The following is a 17,865-nucleotide window of genomic DNA, read 5'->3' as shown; positions in this document are numbered from 1 at the left end:
GGTGCCTATACTCCCTCTGTTACCCTGGAATCTGTGAGCCAACTTCAGCAAACTTTTGCAGAGGGATGAAAAAAATAACCAGCTGGGTATCAGACAGAGACAAAAAGTGCTTTTTCAAGTTCCCTGACAACTAAGGAGATCCAGTGTGACTTTGCAAAATATAAAATAGCTGAAAATCTACCCCAAAGAGAGCCCTTAAGAAATATTTCAGTCATGGATAAAGCTTGAACCACAGCGTGCATCCACTGTGAGATGAAAACAACAGCTACAAGTTCTCTCATCCCTCCCACCCCTTTCTTTTCTCTGTCCTCAGCAGGGTCTGACAGGCTTCAGGGCTCTGCTGATGTGTGTTACTTGGAGGTAGAAATCTTTGAGATCAACAGAAAAATTTTCTTCTTGGAATTTGTAGTGGCTCTCTTGGAGCAGTATAACATAAAGGGCAAAGCAAAGCCCTCTTCTGTAATGAATGGATATTTTTTAAAAGGCCAGACTGAGCAATTAAGGCAATGCCAGCAGCACACATCTTAGTGGCTGTCAATCTAAGAAACTAATTCAGGGAACAACCAATAATCTATTGGGTTATTCTTGATTCATTATTCCACCCAGAACAACTTAAAGATGAAAAACCATAGTGCGTGGTTTTAGCATAATGACAGGTCATGGCCTTGCTTTGCTTTGGTAACTAAATGCTTACCCCTTCCACCCCCAAATCCCTCAGCATGCTGCTGACCTTGAGTTTGGGTTTCTCAGGTTCAGCTGCCCTGCTGGAGATGGTACAAGGGGCAGTGGTTATAGCTGTGGCTGTGCTACCCAGCAGAGGGGAGCTGCCAAGGATGCTCTTCTGGCATTGTGACTGACACAAATGCTCACTCACAAAGACAAAAGGTTACTTAGCTGGGTTATATAACAAACTTTTTCTGATTTATAGCTAGTAGTTGTTCAAATAATTGAACATCATAACATTAAGGAAAAAAGGAAAACTTTCCAACTGGCAAGGTTAATATTAGACAAATTTAAAACTTAATGGGTGGTAGATCCTCACAGACTCAGTGGTCAAAGTCCATTGTCTCTTTTTTTTCTTGATACTGTCTTTGCTAGACCTGTTTGATGGAGAGCTACAAATAACTGCAGAGAATGCCTCTGTTTGACTGGATATTTTAATAAGAGGTGAGACTTGGCATAACTGAGTCTAATTACGGTATTTTGTAACTTACTGCCATCTTAGATAGGCACATCGCCTTTGCAATGTAGGATAATGGGATTGAAAATTAAATTTTTACTATTTGTAGAGTGAAAACAAAATGACACATTTATTATGATACCCATGATACAAAATACAGGCTAATAATATGTTCAGTACATTCTATTAGAGTTTTATTAAGTTGTTTCACCAAATGAAATAATCAAACACATAAAAATCAGATTTCATTTTTTTATCCTGTTGATGTTTTTATGCTTGATGTTAATCTGAATAAGAAGTTTCAATAAAACAGCTATTATCTTAACATCAAACAATTGATTATCAAACAGACATTTTTTGCTTGATCACTTTGAGCTGTGAACTTTGCTTACAAAATCAAAACAATTATGAATTGGGTGTACCTAATATGAGCTTTTACTTCATTAAAACTTGCTTCAGCTTGTAGTGCAAACAGAATGACGCAAGCAGAAGGCATTGGAGCTATCATTAGATATGTCCTTTATAGTTACAAAGGAATTCCCACATATTGAGGCTTAAAGGTGCCCAGTCATAACATGCATTATTTTTCATCCTGCTAGGAGAAAAAAAAAAAAAAATCCTGGTGTTAAATTATAAAACCAGCTATATAACTACATTGCAGCTCCCATGGCTCACACTGCAATAATGCAGTTGCTTAAATACAGGAATTCCCAGGGGAAAAAAAAATACAATGCAGAGAGGCACTGTAGTTTATTATAAAGCTTACAGCTTCTTTTATCCCTTTAGGATTTCTTTTCTTGCACTTCCTTTCTGAAGCTTGGTGTTAGGACTACTCTATTTAGTGAAGGTGTTCCCTTTAAACTGAACTGTCCAAGCAACTTTCCCAGTGGAGAGGAACTGCTCCTTTTGAAGACTGCAGAGGGGCTTTCAGAAGCTTTAGGCTTGTATCTAGCTTCCTTTGTTCCACGGAGTCTTTTTAATTGACTGTAAATAAAGTGCCATTTACAGACAGAAGTTAGGAAGTGAATTTTTACTTGCCCAACAAATCTCTCATCATGATCATTATGTCACAAAGCAGAAGTCTGTCACCAAAAGCTATTAAAATCCAGATAGTGAATTAATTTTCTTTATTTCAAGATTCTTAAATGATCAAAGTTCATTGCCTGAAGGCAACAGACCCTGAATCGTTCCAGCCTAGAATATACAGTACTTTGAATCTAGATACTTCAATGATTGGCACCCTTTTAGCACATAAGAGACCCGCTTATTTTGCATGGGCTTAAAATAGGTCTAAAGGAAACTTAGAATTTTCTCTTTTTTTGGCTGCAAATACTTGAGTTTCTTTTTATGGATACTATATTAAGATAGATGTACAAAATGGATAAAAGATGTCTTTATAGGGTAAGCACTATATAAGATGGAGGAAAATGGCAGGAAAAATGCCTACTATATTATTGCCAGTATATGCTTGCTAGGCCCAAGCCAACTAAAATTTGTGTGGAATAGATCTAAAAAGTCTGCTGCCAATTATAAAAATGTGGAATTTAAAATGTGACTGAAATACGCTGAAACTAGGTTTTTTTTTTTTTTGGGTTTGTTTGTTTTTTTTTTTTTTTTTGGTTTTTTTTTTTTTTTTTTTTTTTTTTTTTTTTTTTTTTTTTTTTTTTTTTTTTTTTGATAATGGTTGTGCTGAGTCAGATTGTGTTTTCCAGCATTTCTACTTTGATTTTTGCAAAGCAGTTGTGGGTGAGAGGCAAAGCTGATCTGTAAGAACACTGCAGACAACAGTGTGTCCTCAGAGGCTGGGTTTTATGATTGCTTTTTTTGTTCTTCTCTTTTCACTGTCCTTGACTGGCTGACTGTCCAGCAAGTGAACACGACAGAGGCAGATTTGAAGAGACCTGTGATCTGGCAGACACCTCTCCATTATTTCAGCTGTACATTTTTGCTCTCGAAGAGCAATGCTCCAGTGCTGCACTTGTGCAAATGATTAAAAAGAATAAAATCAAGGCCAGTGGTAAATGGGAAGGATGGGTGAAATGGTTCAGTGAGAAGAAGGCCTGTGTCATGCTGTGGGAAGAGAAAAAGGACATTGTTTCAGTAAGCTGTGGTGAAGCCCAGGGGAGCTACAAGTAGTTGAAGCTTCCCAGTGCAGGTATAGGCAATGTCCTTGCTCCTTGGAATAAGCCCCCATCTTGGAGAAAATAGGATCAGAGAGAGTCCTGTGAGGTTCAGGGATGGATGTTACACACTGGTGGGTGGTCAAGGGAGGAGATGAGCAGGCAGCACATAACCTACCACACATTTTGCTGACCCCATCTGACTTTTCACAGCACCCCAGAGGAATTCAAACCATGGGGACTTTTCTTCAGGCTGTTCGCTGTCATACTTGCTCCCCATACTTTCACCCAGTTCTGGAGTAAATTTTTGCCCTGCCTGTAGCATTTAACACAACTCTCACCTTGGACACAACTTAGAAACTTGTTCCCTGTATTTGCACCAAAGTTTTCCAATGCACTCAGCAGTGTTTCCATTTGGTTTGCAGTGTGAATTGCCATTAAGTGTGTAACAGCCCAGCGAGTCAAGAGTTTTTCTCTAAATGTCACTGGATTTTGGGTCAGACTGGAACTGTTTATTTTTCTACATTGCTTCCATCTTTCAAGTTCAAAAGCCAGGGTTTATTTTCATGTGCAATATATAATGTAGAGGGTTCTTCTTCAGTATTTACATGCAGGGTGGTGCTGTGGTATAGTCTTATTTAGTCTCTTGAGAATGGGAAACTGCTAAATCATGCTTGCTTTCTGACTGAGGATTATACAAGTTAACAACAGACACACACACACAAAAAAAAAAAAAACCAAACCAGGGAATGACATGAAAATATGTTTTTATAAAATAATTAATTCTATTATTAGATCACAAAGGAATTACTTGTAATTGTTGATTACTATCTCAATACACTGTTTCCTTATCCTCAAAACCCAGACATAAACTCTGATTTATATGAGGTTGTGTTTAGTGTCAAAAGGCTTGCAAAACAGGGTAATGAGTCTGTACACATTCTCTTCTCCAGTCTGAAATAGCTTGACTCAAGAAATATATTTATCTCTAAGGATGTTTCTCCAAGAACTATACTTCTAGCAGTGGGTGACTTCTTGCTTTTCAGAGGCTGACTGTAGATGTGGTTGTTTGAGATAACTAATATATAATTTCCTGTTTGAATTTGTGGTAAAAAAGTAGTAACTCTTTAGAGTTGTATTTAGTCTTCCACTAAAGATACTCCTGTTTTGAATACTGTGGGCAGGGGTACAAAATACATTTACACTTTTTACAGGTCATGAACTTTGCCTGCAAACCTGTGGTTGTGATTTTAATATTTTCACTATGATTTTATTACCATTATTACTATTACAATTCAGCTATTGTGATGGGCTGTTTCATGCTGATATAAACCCTGTTAACCTCTCTTCCACAGCTGCTCATGGGACCTGGGAGAAAGGGATACCAACAGTAAGCTCTCTGCCCATCAAAACTAGAGAAATGGTTAGAATTTGAGATTATATTTTTAAGATGTCATCTCTCCTTAAAGTATCCTTGTTGTAAGGATTATTGAAAAGGCTGCTTCTTTACTACACAATGATTCATACTAAATAATTGTGGTGTGGCATATTTGTGTGTAAAGCAGATAAAACTCATTCTGCCTGAGCACACAGGAAGGGAGGGGAAACATGAGGGACATTATTTAACCCATGAGCAGCTCTGTGAACCTGCCTCATCTAGGAACTTCAGGGCGTAGCTGTACAGTGCAACCGCAAGTCATGATTTCTTCCATCACTGCCATTTTTGGAGGCTTTTCGGGAGCTCTGAGGTGTTCTGCAGCTGGGCTGTAGCTTGTTCCTGGAATCCCACTGTTATCTCAGTTCTTCCACCTCCACACTGGGGAAGGAGTTACTCACAGCAGAGTCCCTCAGGGGAGTCTGGCCTTTTTCCTGCAGCCTTCCCACCTACAGTCCTTGATCAGAAAAAAATCAGGCCCTTTATGAATAAGGAGTGGACCCCCATGTCCTACAAAATCAATTTTGTCCCCAGTCCACATTGCCGGTTCCTTCCATAATGGCATGGAATGGCACACCATTATTCCCTGGCACTTAAGTGACCAAGGAAAAGCAATTAAGAGCAAAACCACAGCTAAGTAGAACTGCAGTGTTAAATGTCACAATTTTATTACTGCTGCTCTACCTTGCATATTTGTAGTTCTAAGTTGTCCTGTTTGGACAACTGTTCAGACTGTTTGGACTGAAAACAAAGGCTTCTGGAATGATAATGAAATTACTCAAAAACTTCGGTTTTATGATGCAGGAAATAATTTCACTGTTACTCCAGTGCCGCAAACTCAAACATAAACAGTATGAACAAGTACAGTCAGGGCATTTTGTTTGAGCACAAAAAGTTGACATGAATGGAGTTGCACCCAGCTGGTGGATGGCCAGAAGTGGTCAAGGCTCAGTTTTGCTTTGATATCTCCATTGCCTGGATGAGGGGATTGAGTGCATGGTCAGATTTCAGGTGACACCAAGTTGAGTGGTGGGACTGTTGATCTGCTGCAGACCCTCTGTAGAGGGGTCTGGACAGGCTGCATCAATATCCAAGGCCAATGGTGTGAGGTTCAACAAGGCCAAGTGCCAGGTCCTGCCCTTGGGTCACAACAGCCCCAGGCAGTGCCACAGGCTGGGACAGAGTGGCTGGAAAGGACCTGGGGGTGCTGGTGACAGCAGCTGAACATGAGCCAGGGTGTGCCCAGGTGGCCAAGAAGGCCAATGGCAGCCTGGCCTGGATCAGCAATGGTGTGGCCAGCAGGAGCAGGGCAGGGATTGTCCCTCTGTGCTGGGCACTGGTGAGGCCACACCTCCAGTGCTGTGTCCAGCTCTGGGCCCCTCACTGCAAGAAAGACACTGAGGAGCTGAAGTGAGTCCAGGGAAGGGCAGTGGAGCTGGGGAAGAGCACAAGTCCTGTGAGGAGCAGCTGAGGGAGCTGGGGGTGTTTAGCCTGGAGAAAAAGAGGCTCAGGGGAGACCTTATCACTCTTTACAACTGTCTGAAGGGACGCTGTGGCCAGGTGGGGGTCAGTGTCTTTTCTCAGGTAACAACCAATAGCACAAGCAGAAATGAGCTCAAGTTGCACCAGGGAAGGTTTAAACTGAACATTAGGAAAAATTTCTTCCTGGAAAAGGTTGTCAAGTATTGAAACACTCTTCCCAGGGAAGTGGTGGAGTCACCATCCCTGAAAGCTTTTCAAATATGTGTAGCTGTAGCACTTGGGGACATGATTTATTGGTGGATTTGGCAGTGGTTCAGCAAGGTTTTTTCAGCCTAAAAGATTCTGTGATTCTAGTGTACCTCAGTAGGCTGTTGATGTGTTTGCTGTGCCATAAGCTTAACTCATGCCTGAAGGTAAAGGAGGATAACAGACCTCTGAATCATACATTTTGCCTCTATTCAGCTAAAACATTCCCATTAGTAATGCTGCAACTTTTGTTAAGGCAAACAGTAAATAAGTCACTGATCTCTGCCCACAGTAATACAATACACGTAAAGAGCGCTACAGAGGCATTTCACATGGCCAGGGTACTGTAGCATTATCACTGTTTTTTCAAGCATGTGTCAAAGGCTGTATTTATTTTCTTCTGTTGGGGGAGCTGTCACAGATAAAGAGCCTTTTTCATTGGGATCAAAATTCTTCTGTAATTGCTTCTGTTATAATCTTTCTGTTAACAGGCATTCTTCATAACTGCTGTGAAGCCTACAATGTTGGGCTCCTGGAAGCAAAAATATTTTCTGGTCCACCAAGAGAGCAGTTTGGATATGCAGTTCAACAGTTTATAAATGAACAAGGCAAATGGTAAGCACTTTGAATGGCTTGGTTTATATCCAGCTAAAAGGTTAAGTAAAAAATGTTGCAACTCCTAATATTTCTTTTATAATTCCACATCTCATTTATAGGAATTCTGGTGAATTGGTTTTTATATTAGAGCTATCTTTTTATAAATAAATACTTAATGTTACTAAACCAAAAGTTGAGATATTCTAAAAGCATATGCATGTGATGGTTCACGCCTTTTTTCCTTAACACCATGTGACCTGAGGTCTTTCTTATGGTAATCTTTTATTTCATCTCCAATACTCTAATTTCCTTAGGCTTACAGTTTCTTTAGAATTCTAACTTGCATTTCATTCCTTTGTGTAACCAGAAGATCTTTGTTACACTTTACATATATGTGGGATCTTTTTCCATTTTGACATTGTTAAGGTCAAAACAAATTATCAGGTCTAGTGAGTTTTAATTATTAATATTAAAATAAAATAAAATAAAATTAATATAATTTTGTGTCTGATACACTATTAACTGTTTGCTTCTCAAGGGATGGTGTATTTGGATGCATATGATAACACAATCATAGCGAAGTCTTGTGTTTGCTACATCTCTTCAGCCACAAAATTTGACCTGAAATCCACTGTTGCCACATCATTGGGCTTAATGAGCAATTAATAAAATATATTTCCTAATAATGTTGGTTTCAAGAAGAACTTTAACATATTATTCTGAGTAAGCGCATTTAGTGGAAGACACTGTTTCCTCTTCTGCAGCCTCAGCAGGCACAAATCTTAAGGTGTCTTTATGTGTAAGGACTGTAAGCAGTCTTTGAAAGCAGTTGAGAACAACTGAACTCCTCAGCGGCTGTGTATACGTGGGTTTATGTCGAGAGCAGAAAGCCACACCAGACTGTATATATTATGGTATGCTGAGACACTTCAGACTGGTCATCCTCAATGGACAGGAGCTGTGTCAGAACCCAAATAGCCACAAACTGGCAGTTCTGCTTTTGTGATAGCAGCCTCAGTAACTGCACTTTTTTCAGTAAAGAAAAAGTAAGATGCCACATGTGAAAATGTATTTTGCAGTTCAAGTTTGGAAAAGCCAGCACAGAGTTACTGAGGCAGCTGAGAGGTTTTGCACTGCTGCCGCTGGCTGCACACGCAAACGTGCAACCCTGACTTCTCAGCAGTGTTTGCTTCCAGGAACCAGGAGACACAGCGAGAGGAGACTGGAGCTGTAGCCTCTGAATTAAAACCTTGGCATTTTCTCTCCCTCAGCTGAGTAGGCTTCCAACCTACCCCTTCTCTTCATCTGATGCTGTGGTGGTTTCTCACCGCATTTCTGCCTGCTTTAATTATGTGTTTAGTCACCCATAGATCAGAGATCTCTTAAAAACAAACAAACAAACAACAACAACAACAACCAAAAAAAAAAAAACCAAAAACCAAAAAAAAACACCCCAACTTCTATGTAAGGCCATTGAAGGAGAACAAGAATGTGTGCCTGTACTAAATTGAACATTTTTGCCTTATACATGGAGAAATTGTTGTGGTTTATACTTCTAGTGAGTTTTTCTGAAAGCTTGCAGAAGAAGCAATAGCTGCCTGATCCATTCAAGCTATTTATGCTTTATATTTCCCCCTTTTAGGTTTGCTTCTAATATAAAAACTCCTCCACTACCACTTTCTTTGATAATGTGTGCTGGATAGAAGTAAAAAAAAAGTAACTTTGGTTTAACTTTTCCTACCTCACAGAATCATTTACATTGGAAAAGACCTTTATGACCATGGAGTTCACCCAATCTTCTCCTAAGTATATGAATATTTTGAATCTGGTAGACTTTTCTGTATGTAGGCACTCCACCATTAGTTCTTTCACTGCATGGTGTCTGACCTATCTCCAAAAATCAGGGAAATTTCATCAGCTTGTGTTCAAGTAACTAGGACTTGTTAGAGACTCTTCAGTGAAGAAAAGCCCTTTTCAGTCTCCCATTCAAAAAATCATTAGACAAGCTTAAAGAAAAAAAAGTGAGTCATGTTCTACTGTCTTGTTCTCTTAATTTCTAGGCTATTTTCTTTCTCTTGGGACAATAGAGCTTTTTCTTGTATGCATTATTAAAAAACAAACATATTCAAACCCAAAACAAAAAACCCAACCAAATAGACAAAAATAAACCCCAACCCAAACAGAACATTCAATGTCTTTCAAGTTGCTCAGTAGAGTTGTTTTCTCCTATGAGCAATGCAGTGGCTGCAGCCCATGTGCCGAGTTCTTGTTGACATGGCTGAATTGGGAACAAGATAAACAGTCTGAGATAAGATCAGGGTGGTTTTTCTGTCTGAGGTGAGCACTTATCATCATATGCTTTTGTGAAAATGTCATCACTGTGGAGCAAAAATTTGATGTATCAGAAAACTCTGTCCAGGCACAGAGAATGGGGCTGCTCACCACACCATGTGCTGCTGGGGTGCCATCTCTCCCAGAAGAGGTTATCCAGAATTTGAGATCCACCGGAAATTTTATCACTTCCTAGATTTTGCTTGATAAGTTCACAGGGTGCTATATAAAATACAGCTTTACAAAACCTCCTGTACTCTCTCAAAGAGTAGAAAGGAGAGATACAGAGATGCAGCAGATGCCAGTTACATTATTCAGCAGTTTTTCTGGGAGGTGCATCTCCTGAGGCTGTAAGAACTAAAGAAATGATAAAGAGAAAATTTTTGCAAAATTGTTACTGGTTTTTACTTTTGCTTGGAGATAAGTCCAGAGAGAAGAGGGAAGACAGTCCAAAATGGAATGCAGGACTATTGAAGAGTCTGGTACATGTTGGGATGCTGTGGCACAAACCACCAAGGAAGACTTTTTGTGTTAGAGACAGATGATCCAGGATAATTGGGCACTGATCTGCTGTGCATTGATGAGCCTTGATGGTGTGTGATGCTCATAAATAAGGACAAACTTGCAAGTAAAGCACAGCTCAAGCTTTTCACAGTTTCTGGTAGGAATTTTAAAACAGGAGCTCTTTAATGAACTTGAGGAAAATTGTGAATACCAATGAAAACTCATCAATTAGAAAAGCAGTTCATCACACAAGTAATTAGCCACCATAGAAACATAATTCAGTTTATGCTGTGGTTCTCCCTGTCAAGAGGTCATCTGCATTTGAATCTTAAATTGAGACTAAAATTTCTGTTATTTTATAAATATAATTTTTTAGAAAGCCAGATTGTACCCTATCAAGTTCATCTTGAATGTGCATTCCCTGAACACTAGATGACAGTATATTCTTCAGAGATAACCATATTTACTCCATGCTGATAGTTGATTTTATAACTTCCTCAGGGCAGGAAGATTGAAATAGTTGTAGATAGCTGTGAAATGCTTTTTCCTACACACATATGTCTTCAGACACATGCTCAGCTGTGTCTGTGTGCTTAGAATTTGCAATTTTAAAAATTATTTTGGTTTTGAATTTATATTGTGGTATTTTTGTCTTAAAATATTTTGTTTCATCTCAAATGTCAGTAATGACACAATATACATTGCACTTACTGATGTATCTCATAATTATTGCACTACCAAAAGCAGTTTGAGAAATCATTGTCTACTGCTCACTGGTCACCAAATATAGTGGCCTTTCTCCTGATGTTCTGTGCGGCCTCTTCAGACCAATAAGATACTTTGCCAAAAATACACATTTCTGTATGAACTTCTGTTGAAATCAGCACATTTTCAAAGCTTTCTGATTTTAATGAGGAAGGCCATTTCTTTTGAGGAGGGTAATTTTTAAATTTTTTTCCCCTCCTAACAGAAGCTGCCATTGTTGCAGCTGTCTTTTCAGTGCCAGAACCACTGCTAACCACTGCTGAGTTCTTTACCCAGTTTTGTTTTCCCTGACTGCAGGCACCACAATTTGCCCTTTTCCTGCTTGGAGAAGCTCTGGTTGCTTTTTTCTAGGACTTCTGAGTTTATCACTCAAAGTCTCTTGCCATAGCTCACTGTAGTTTATGAACTTCTGATTCTTGTTGAAAGAATCAAAAGGCTTAGATAGTGAGAAGTGTTTCAGTGTGTGCAGAGAAGCATCTATGAGCATGAAGAGTTTTCTGGTCTTCATATCTACTCATCACTACCTGTAATTGTAGGAAAAAGGCCAGATGATCTAAGAGTTTCTTTCTACTCTTATTTTCCTATTAGCCACCTTTGTGTTTAGAAAACAAAACACAATACAACACAATAAAAAGCAAATACATGAGAAGAGAGAGAAAAAAAATAAAGAAACTAGAAAATACAAAACATGCTCTGACAACAGCTGGGAATTCAGCCCTTTACTATGAATTCTGATTTTGCTTTCTGCTACATCACGGTTTGCTGATTACTAGCTTTGTCATGGTGTAATTTCCCAGAAATAATTCCTGTTGCACTTTGATATGCCACTCCTGCAGCTTGTGTGGTAAGGCATTGCTGCTGAACTTCATTTGACTTCCTAGTGCCATTGCTTTGTATACAGTGTTGGAGAGTGATTAGGGAGATGAATAATAACATCAGCAGCAATATTACATTATATTCACTATAGTATTTTGTAAAGACGGTCTGCAAGGACACATAAAGAGGTTTTGTAAAAATAAATATTTAACTCATGACTGAAAAAGAGCCTTAATACATTATACATGATACAGTTTATTTGGAAACAAACATTTTCAAGTATTTCAGTACTGGCTTCTTGCATTTTTTCCTGATATATTCTGTTTCGCTTTGTCTTATGTATCCTGTCTAATTACAGTAAAAAAAAAATTGTAGCCAGATACTCCCTTGCTGTCTTCACTTCTGATGTTTCAGAAAGATACACATGCATTTTCCCAGAGCATTGTTGTGTAACTCCCTACTGTAATGGTTTATGTTAATTTTGAAAGGCAAGTAGAACTTTCTGATTTCTTATGTAGATTAAGGCTGGTATTAAACATTAAGTAAGGTAAAGGATGGAAAAGAAATAGAAATTATGTTATTTCCTAGAGCCTTTAAGGCTGGCAGTTAAAATTGGAGGGCTAAGCTTGGCATAAGTCAGTTAATAATTTTTTCTCAGGCATGTGTTGGTGACAAGTTAGACTAGTTAAGTAAAATAATGCAATGGGTTTAATAGCTCTGTTCATTTCTGAAAATCACCATCAGTAACAGTCAGTTCTAAATGTGAATTCTGTGCATGGAGTGGCATTTTTTTGGCCTGCAATATAGGTATGACATTGAGAATCACAAACTCTGCAAATCTACAAGGAATGCAGAAAAATAAATTAACAAAATAAGTCCCAGTAAACTGTAAGGAGTGCAAGGCAAATGAAAGACAAAATTAAATTTCTTTATTTGGCATAGATTTAAATGAGAAAAGTTCATCTCATTTTGTCCTCCACTTTCCTGTTTGTATCATGTAGCAACCCCATGGTTAGTTTCAGGGGTAGCAAAAGTAAAATTATCTTTTGAATATCAAGTCTGAAGTGATAGTTCCTTGGTATAAGCAGATGTCTGAATTGCAGTAAATGTTGAGGACGGGGAAAATGGGAGGCAAATAATGCCCATAGAATGAGCAAAAGTATGCATGCTGAAAAGGAGAGAACAGCTTTTAGCAAATGCTAAAGGGGGATGATGTTTGTCTCTATGCCAATAGCAGTGGTGGAGCTTGGAGTTAGCTTGGAGATAGGCTTGGATTTGGGGTCAGCTAGTGCTCAAGCATGCTTCTGTTCCTCTTCTTCTCTCTCACTCTTCTTGCAAGTGAAACTGTGTGCTCTGGGCTCAGGAAAACCTGTGGCTGCAGAGCAGTGCCAGCACAACACAGAGATTCACAGTGTGTTTCATGACCAGATGGGAGTGGTTGCTGGGGGTATTTCCAAGATACAAGGCCATTCTCTGAATAGTAGCTGTTATCCTGCAAGAACTCCAAAATATGTTTGTCTTCTAGGAAACTTACAAAAAAATTGCCAGTGTTTATAAATGTACACAGTGCAATGTTCAGCTTGACAGTTAATGCTGGAAAGCTGTTCCAGTTTCAGATATTGCACACGCAGTGTTACCATGCATTTTAAAGCTCTTTCCTCTTTCCACAAAGAGTCCTAACCCTTCTCTCCCATCTAACTCAGTAGTACCTAGCAAGGTGAGAGAGTGTAACACCATGTCTTCCTCCTGTTCTTCCTCCTTCTTCCTCCTACTATTGACCAACTCCAGCCCTCTGTGTCACTGCAAGTATTTGTAGATAATGTTATTTCTTGGCACATGACCAGTGCAGTAGCTGCTTATGAGCTCTATTTATTTGGTTCTGAGCTGTGGTGGTTCTGGTTTACACTATGCTGAAAAGACTCAGAAACACTCATAAAACAACAAGAAAATCAGAGGCCTCCTCACAGCTATTGTCAATTGTTTTGATAGAGAGAGGTGTTTAAATGAAGCTAAGTTCCATATTTAGAGATGCTAGAAGTACACAAAGTCCTGTTCCTGCTGCCTGCGTGATCACCTTTTTTTCAACAAGGAAATTGAGAAGGAATTAGGCATTCTTAAAATATCCAGACACACAAGAAAAGGAATCTGAAACCAACCCCCCAGCTGAATTGATAAAATAAAGTTATTTGTGTTTAATTAAGGTGAAATAAACTTAAAAAAGAAAATGCAGTTTAGCAGTATTTTCTCTGGGCAAACTCGAAAGGTCTAAAACACTGTCATGTGCATCTAAAATTCTTTTTTGTCATAACTATTTTATTCAAACTAACATCATAGTAAAATCAGATCATTCCTAGGAAGTTAATATGATATATATAGAAATTGCTTTAAAATATAATAATTTCACAATTTTTTTAAATATCACAAGGTATATTTGTGTTAGCCATCTATAAAATTTTAGAGAATAGCAATTTTGCTTTAAACAACCTATTGATGGACTAAAAAAAGATGATTTCTAATTGAGTTCAGTATTCTGTATTGGGGCCCCATTGCTTGTCTTCCTACAGTCTCCAAAATGCATTTCTTACTACCATGGATTGTTCTGTTTGAAAATAAAGTCATATTGCTGCTGGAGCAAATACCCACAGTCGCTGCTTTTCAATAATCTGCTTTATTTTTAATAACCCTTGAGATCATCATTTAGAGACTTTTGATGAAAGATAGGTGTTCTTAAGCAATATTCCAAGAAGGTGAACTAAACAGTTTTGTGAAGGCTTTCAGATAAAAATTAAGAGCCTTGATGAGCAGATGTTGGGGGGAAACCTTATGGCAGATGAACAAATGAGTCAGAGAACATGAATCACTTTTTGTTGCAGGCAAAATTATTATAAGTATTAACCTTCTTGTTCAGGATTACAGACTTTATGCAGCAGATTGTTACCACCTGCAGTATTTTCTTTCTGACTCAGTGTTATCAAGGTGTGGTAGTGCTCAAGCTCAGACATAAGTGTTTTATTGTTGCTGAGCAGATCCTGTAGAAAATGCTTCTTACCAGTTAAAAGAATAACTTAAAAGGAATCAGTTAACAGTTAACTGATAGAACAATAAGTAATATGTATCTTGATCCCCAACATATATATTTTTACATTTTTATGTGTCTATGTATATTAGTACCTCCACTGTATTTCATCTGACCTATGACATAATGTCACATTAAAAATGGTACACGTGTTGGAGGCAGATGAGTCCCCAAAGACTCTCTCATTCTTCTTCTCCACCAAAGCTGCCCCTGGTGAATCCAGTGTATTGACATGCAAGTAAAGCTTCTGAACGGTTCTGGAGAAGATTCCTACACCTGAATGCCTTGGGTGCTCATGAAAGCCTCTCTACCTGTTACCTATAGTGTGTCATGCAGTGCTGCTGCTGAACTTTTTCAGTATCGTTAAGGACCTAATGAAGTTCCTTTTCCTTTAGGTTGTTGGTTGGTTCGCCCTGGAGTGGCTATCCTTTGAACAGAACTGGAGATATATATGCATGTCCTGTTGGTGTGTCCAAAAGCACATGTAAAAAATTTAATTTACAAGGTACGTTCTAACTAACAGTGCTGCACTTGTTCAGTTTTCCCTTGTGTTTGTACGTGGCCAATCTACCTTACTAAAACTTTTCTTAACTAGCTGTCTGCATAATCTCAGATTCTGTGGAGCTGTGTGTGTGCTGTAAGGCCTCAGTGCTGATGAGACCTGTGTCTGTCTGAGCAAAAATTGGTGTCTGCCACTGGACTCAGGCCAGGTGATGCCAGCTGCTGGAGTCACTGGGGTCTCAGTGTCACCCACTGGAGCACCTGGGGTCTTTACCCTCCAGCCAGGGGCAGGAGCACTGTGGGTCCCATAGACAGTGGCTGGTGGGCGCAGGGCTCCCTGCTGGCATCCAGGGGCGGGTGCCTGTCCCTATCCTCCCTAAACCAGGTAGGTGTGTGTGTCTGTGTTTGCAAACTAGCTATAAAATGGAATTCAAGTTTGGATACAGTGAAAGTATGAGGCACCAGGGTGTGCTGAGATGCCACCTTTGTGTTTATTTGTGGTGCAGATAATTTCTGCCCTCCACAGTCCTTTCCAGTTTTTTGTCTAAAACCTGACATTGGATTAGAGGAGTCTGGTGTCCTGAGGAATGTAACAGTAACTACTCAGCTGCAGCTACTCAGCCAGCCAAAAACATGCAATAGGTAGTTTGTTTCTTCCTCTCTTTTGCCTTCAGCGCTCTTGAGGGTAGATACTCTAAATGGCCATACTTAATTGATCTCTGGTGGTTAGCAATTTTTTCCCCCAAAAATTGGCTTTTGTTTCTTTGGTCTCAGAATTGTATGCAGCCATTTGGAAAAGGCACCTTAGATTATGAAAAATCAAGTTTTTGAAACAAATTCTGTCTTAGTAAATTGCTTCTACGTCATATTTAATATTCTGCAATTACTTAATCTAATTTTATTTCAGCTTTAATAAATATTCCAAATGTGACTGAAATTAAAGAGGACATGAACCTTGGCTTGACTCTGATACAGAACTCAAAAACTGGAGGATTTTTGGTATGTATCAAGATCATATGTAGTACACACAGAAACTTCTGAAGAGAATCAAGAAACCAGAATTCTCCACACTTTTTCATAAGTCCAGGCTAAATGTATTATGGAGCATGGATTAGTATATTCCACTGCAATTACCTAGGGTCCAAAATCAATTGTGAAATGTATCATTAATGCAGGAAAATTGTGAGTGAGGTCTCTCCTTTGCTGTTTATCTAAACATCTTATCCCAGTTAATGTCTCAGTAATTTAAGTCAGACAATATAGACAAGAATATTTCCACCATTAAATTATTTAAGGAAGTCCTGTATAGTTCAGATTGTACTTTCAATGGACTTCATATAATCTCTCCTCTATCATTCACACTTGCACAGGCACTGTTCTCCTGAGATACCAGTATTTCTAGTCCCTTGAATTTGTGATGTGTTTTATTTGGTTAGTGAGCTTGGAAGAGGATGCATTTTCTCAGAGTGTATTTCACAAACCACTGTCCTTGGAGCCTGCAAAATAGAATTCTTACTTGAAAGGAAGTGAATACCTGTTTAATATGCTATTTTATGATTCTAATCATAAGCATGAAAACTCTTGGTGTGTAGGTGTATATCAGTTTGATGTAGCCATGTCCAGTATGTAAGTAAAACAACAAAATACAGAGAGAAGAGCTCTAGGCTGTCCTTAAGCTTTGTATTTTTCATTTTCTCTCCTGAATAATACTTTCAGTTACTGTTAATGTCCTATGCACACTCACTTTTAGTCAGTATGAGTAACTTCAGTGTTTTAAAATATCTCATGCAGGGAAATTTGTATTTTCTAACAATATTTGAACTTCTCTCAGTTAAAAAGTATTTCCTGATCCACCTGTTATTGATTGATTCTCCTTAAATTGCCTGGATTTAAAAAAAAAAAAAAAAACAAAAAAAAAAAAAAAAAACAAAAAACCAAAAAAAAAACACAAAACCACAAAAAGCCAGGTTGAATTCTAAGACATAAACAGTTACATCTTCATCAACAGTTCTTTTTTGACATAAGGAGAATGAGGTACTGGAGACAGGTGCTTATCTGTGACTCAGCTTCAACAAATACCAAAAGACCCATGGCTTAGTTGTGGCAGGTATTGAACGCCATGCGTGGACTGCCTGCTCATATTTGCAAGCTGCTTCCAGCTGGGACTTTGCTCCAAGACTTTCTCTGTGGCAGCTGGCCTCTGTGATGGGCTCTGGGGGTTATTTCAGGGCTTCCTCCTCCCAGCTCACCGTTCTCCTTCCTCCTGTGGCCTCTCTCAGCCTCCATCTGCCTGTCCCAGTCTGTGCTGCGTGCTCAGTCCCTGGGCTCTTTGGCTTGGGAGTGTGACCCAGGCTGGCATGTCTGTGCTGCAGCTCCCGAGTCCTGCTGGTTCGGCAGTTGGATGCCAGGAGATTGCTTCCCACAGGTATTCTAAGTGCAAGGCAGTCATTTCCCACACAGTCATTACATTTTTCTGAGGCATGCTTAGTCCTGTTGGAGAGGTGCTGAAGAATTTCACTGACAGTTAACAAAGTTTTCCTGGATTTCCCATCTATATCTTTATCAGTTTGTTTACTGGGCAATGCTGTCTGTGCCTTTAGTTGAAAGAAGCATCTCTCATCTCCCTGCATGTAAAATCTCCCTTTTGTATTTGACAGCCCACAACCACCTTTCTCCTTTGCCTTGCTAAACAAATACAGAGTTTTTTGTCTGAAATGTTCTTTTTAAAATACATCTCTCTCAAACATCAGTGACCAGGTTGCTGCTGTATTCCATGTGAGCCTTTCCCAGGCACTATACAGTGTATTTGGTA

The 17,865-nt window shown here is 39.0% G+C and overlaps 1 protein-coding gene across 1 annotated transcript in view; it reads left to right on the top strand.

Moving 5' to 3' along the window:
* Positions 1-17,865, top strand: part of ITGA2 (integrin subunit alpha 2) — a 67,307-nt gene that overhangs the window by 11,887 nt on the left and 37,555 nt on the right. The window contains exons 2-4 of the mRNA XM_053931839.1: positions 6,955-7,078; positions 14,948-15,057; positions 15,961-16,052. Coding sequence (XP_053787814.1) covers positions 6,955-7,078; positions 14,948-15,057; positions 15,961-16,052 — 326 coding nt within the window. The remainder of the gene's footprint in view (positions 1-6,954; positions 7,079-14,947; positions 15,058-15,960; positions 16,053-17,865) is intronic.

The sequence above is a fragment of the Vidua chalybeata genome, chromosome Z (assembly GCF_026979565.1).
Source record: "Vidua chalybeata isolate OUT-0048 chromosome Z, bVidCha1 merged haplotype, whole genome shotgun sequence".
In the NCBI taxonomy this organism is placed as follows: Eukaryota; Metazoa; Chordata; class Aves; order Passeriformes; family Viduidae; genus Vidua; species Vidua chalybeata.
The sequence above is the reverse complement of the archived record's forward strand: the minus strand, read 5'-3'. Positions and strand labels throughout refer to the sequence as shown.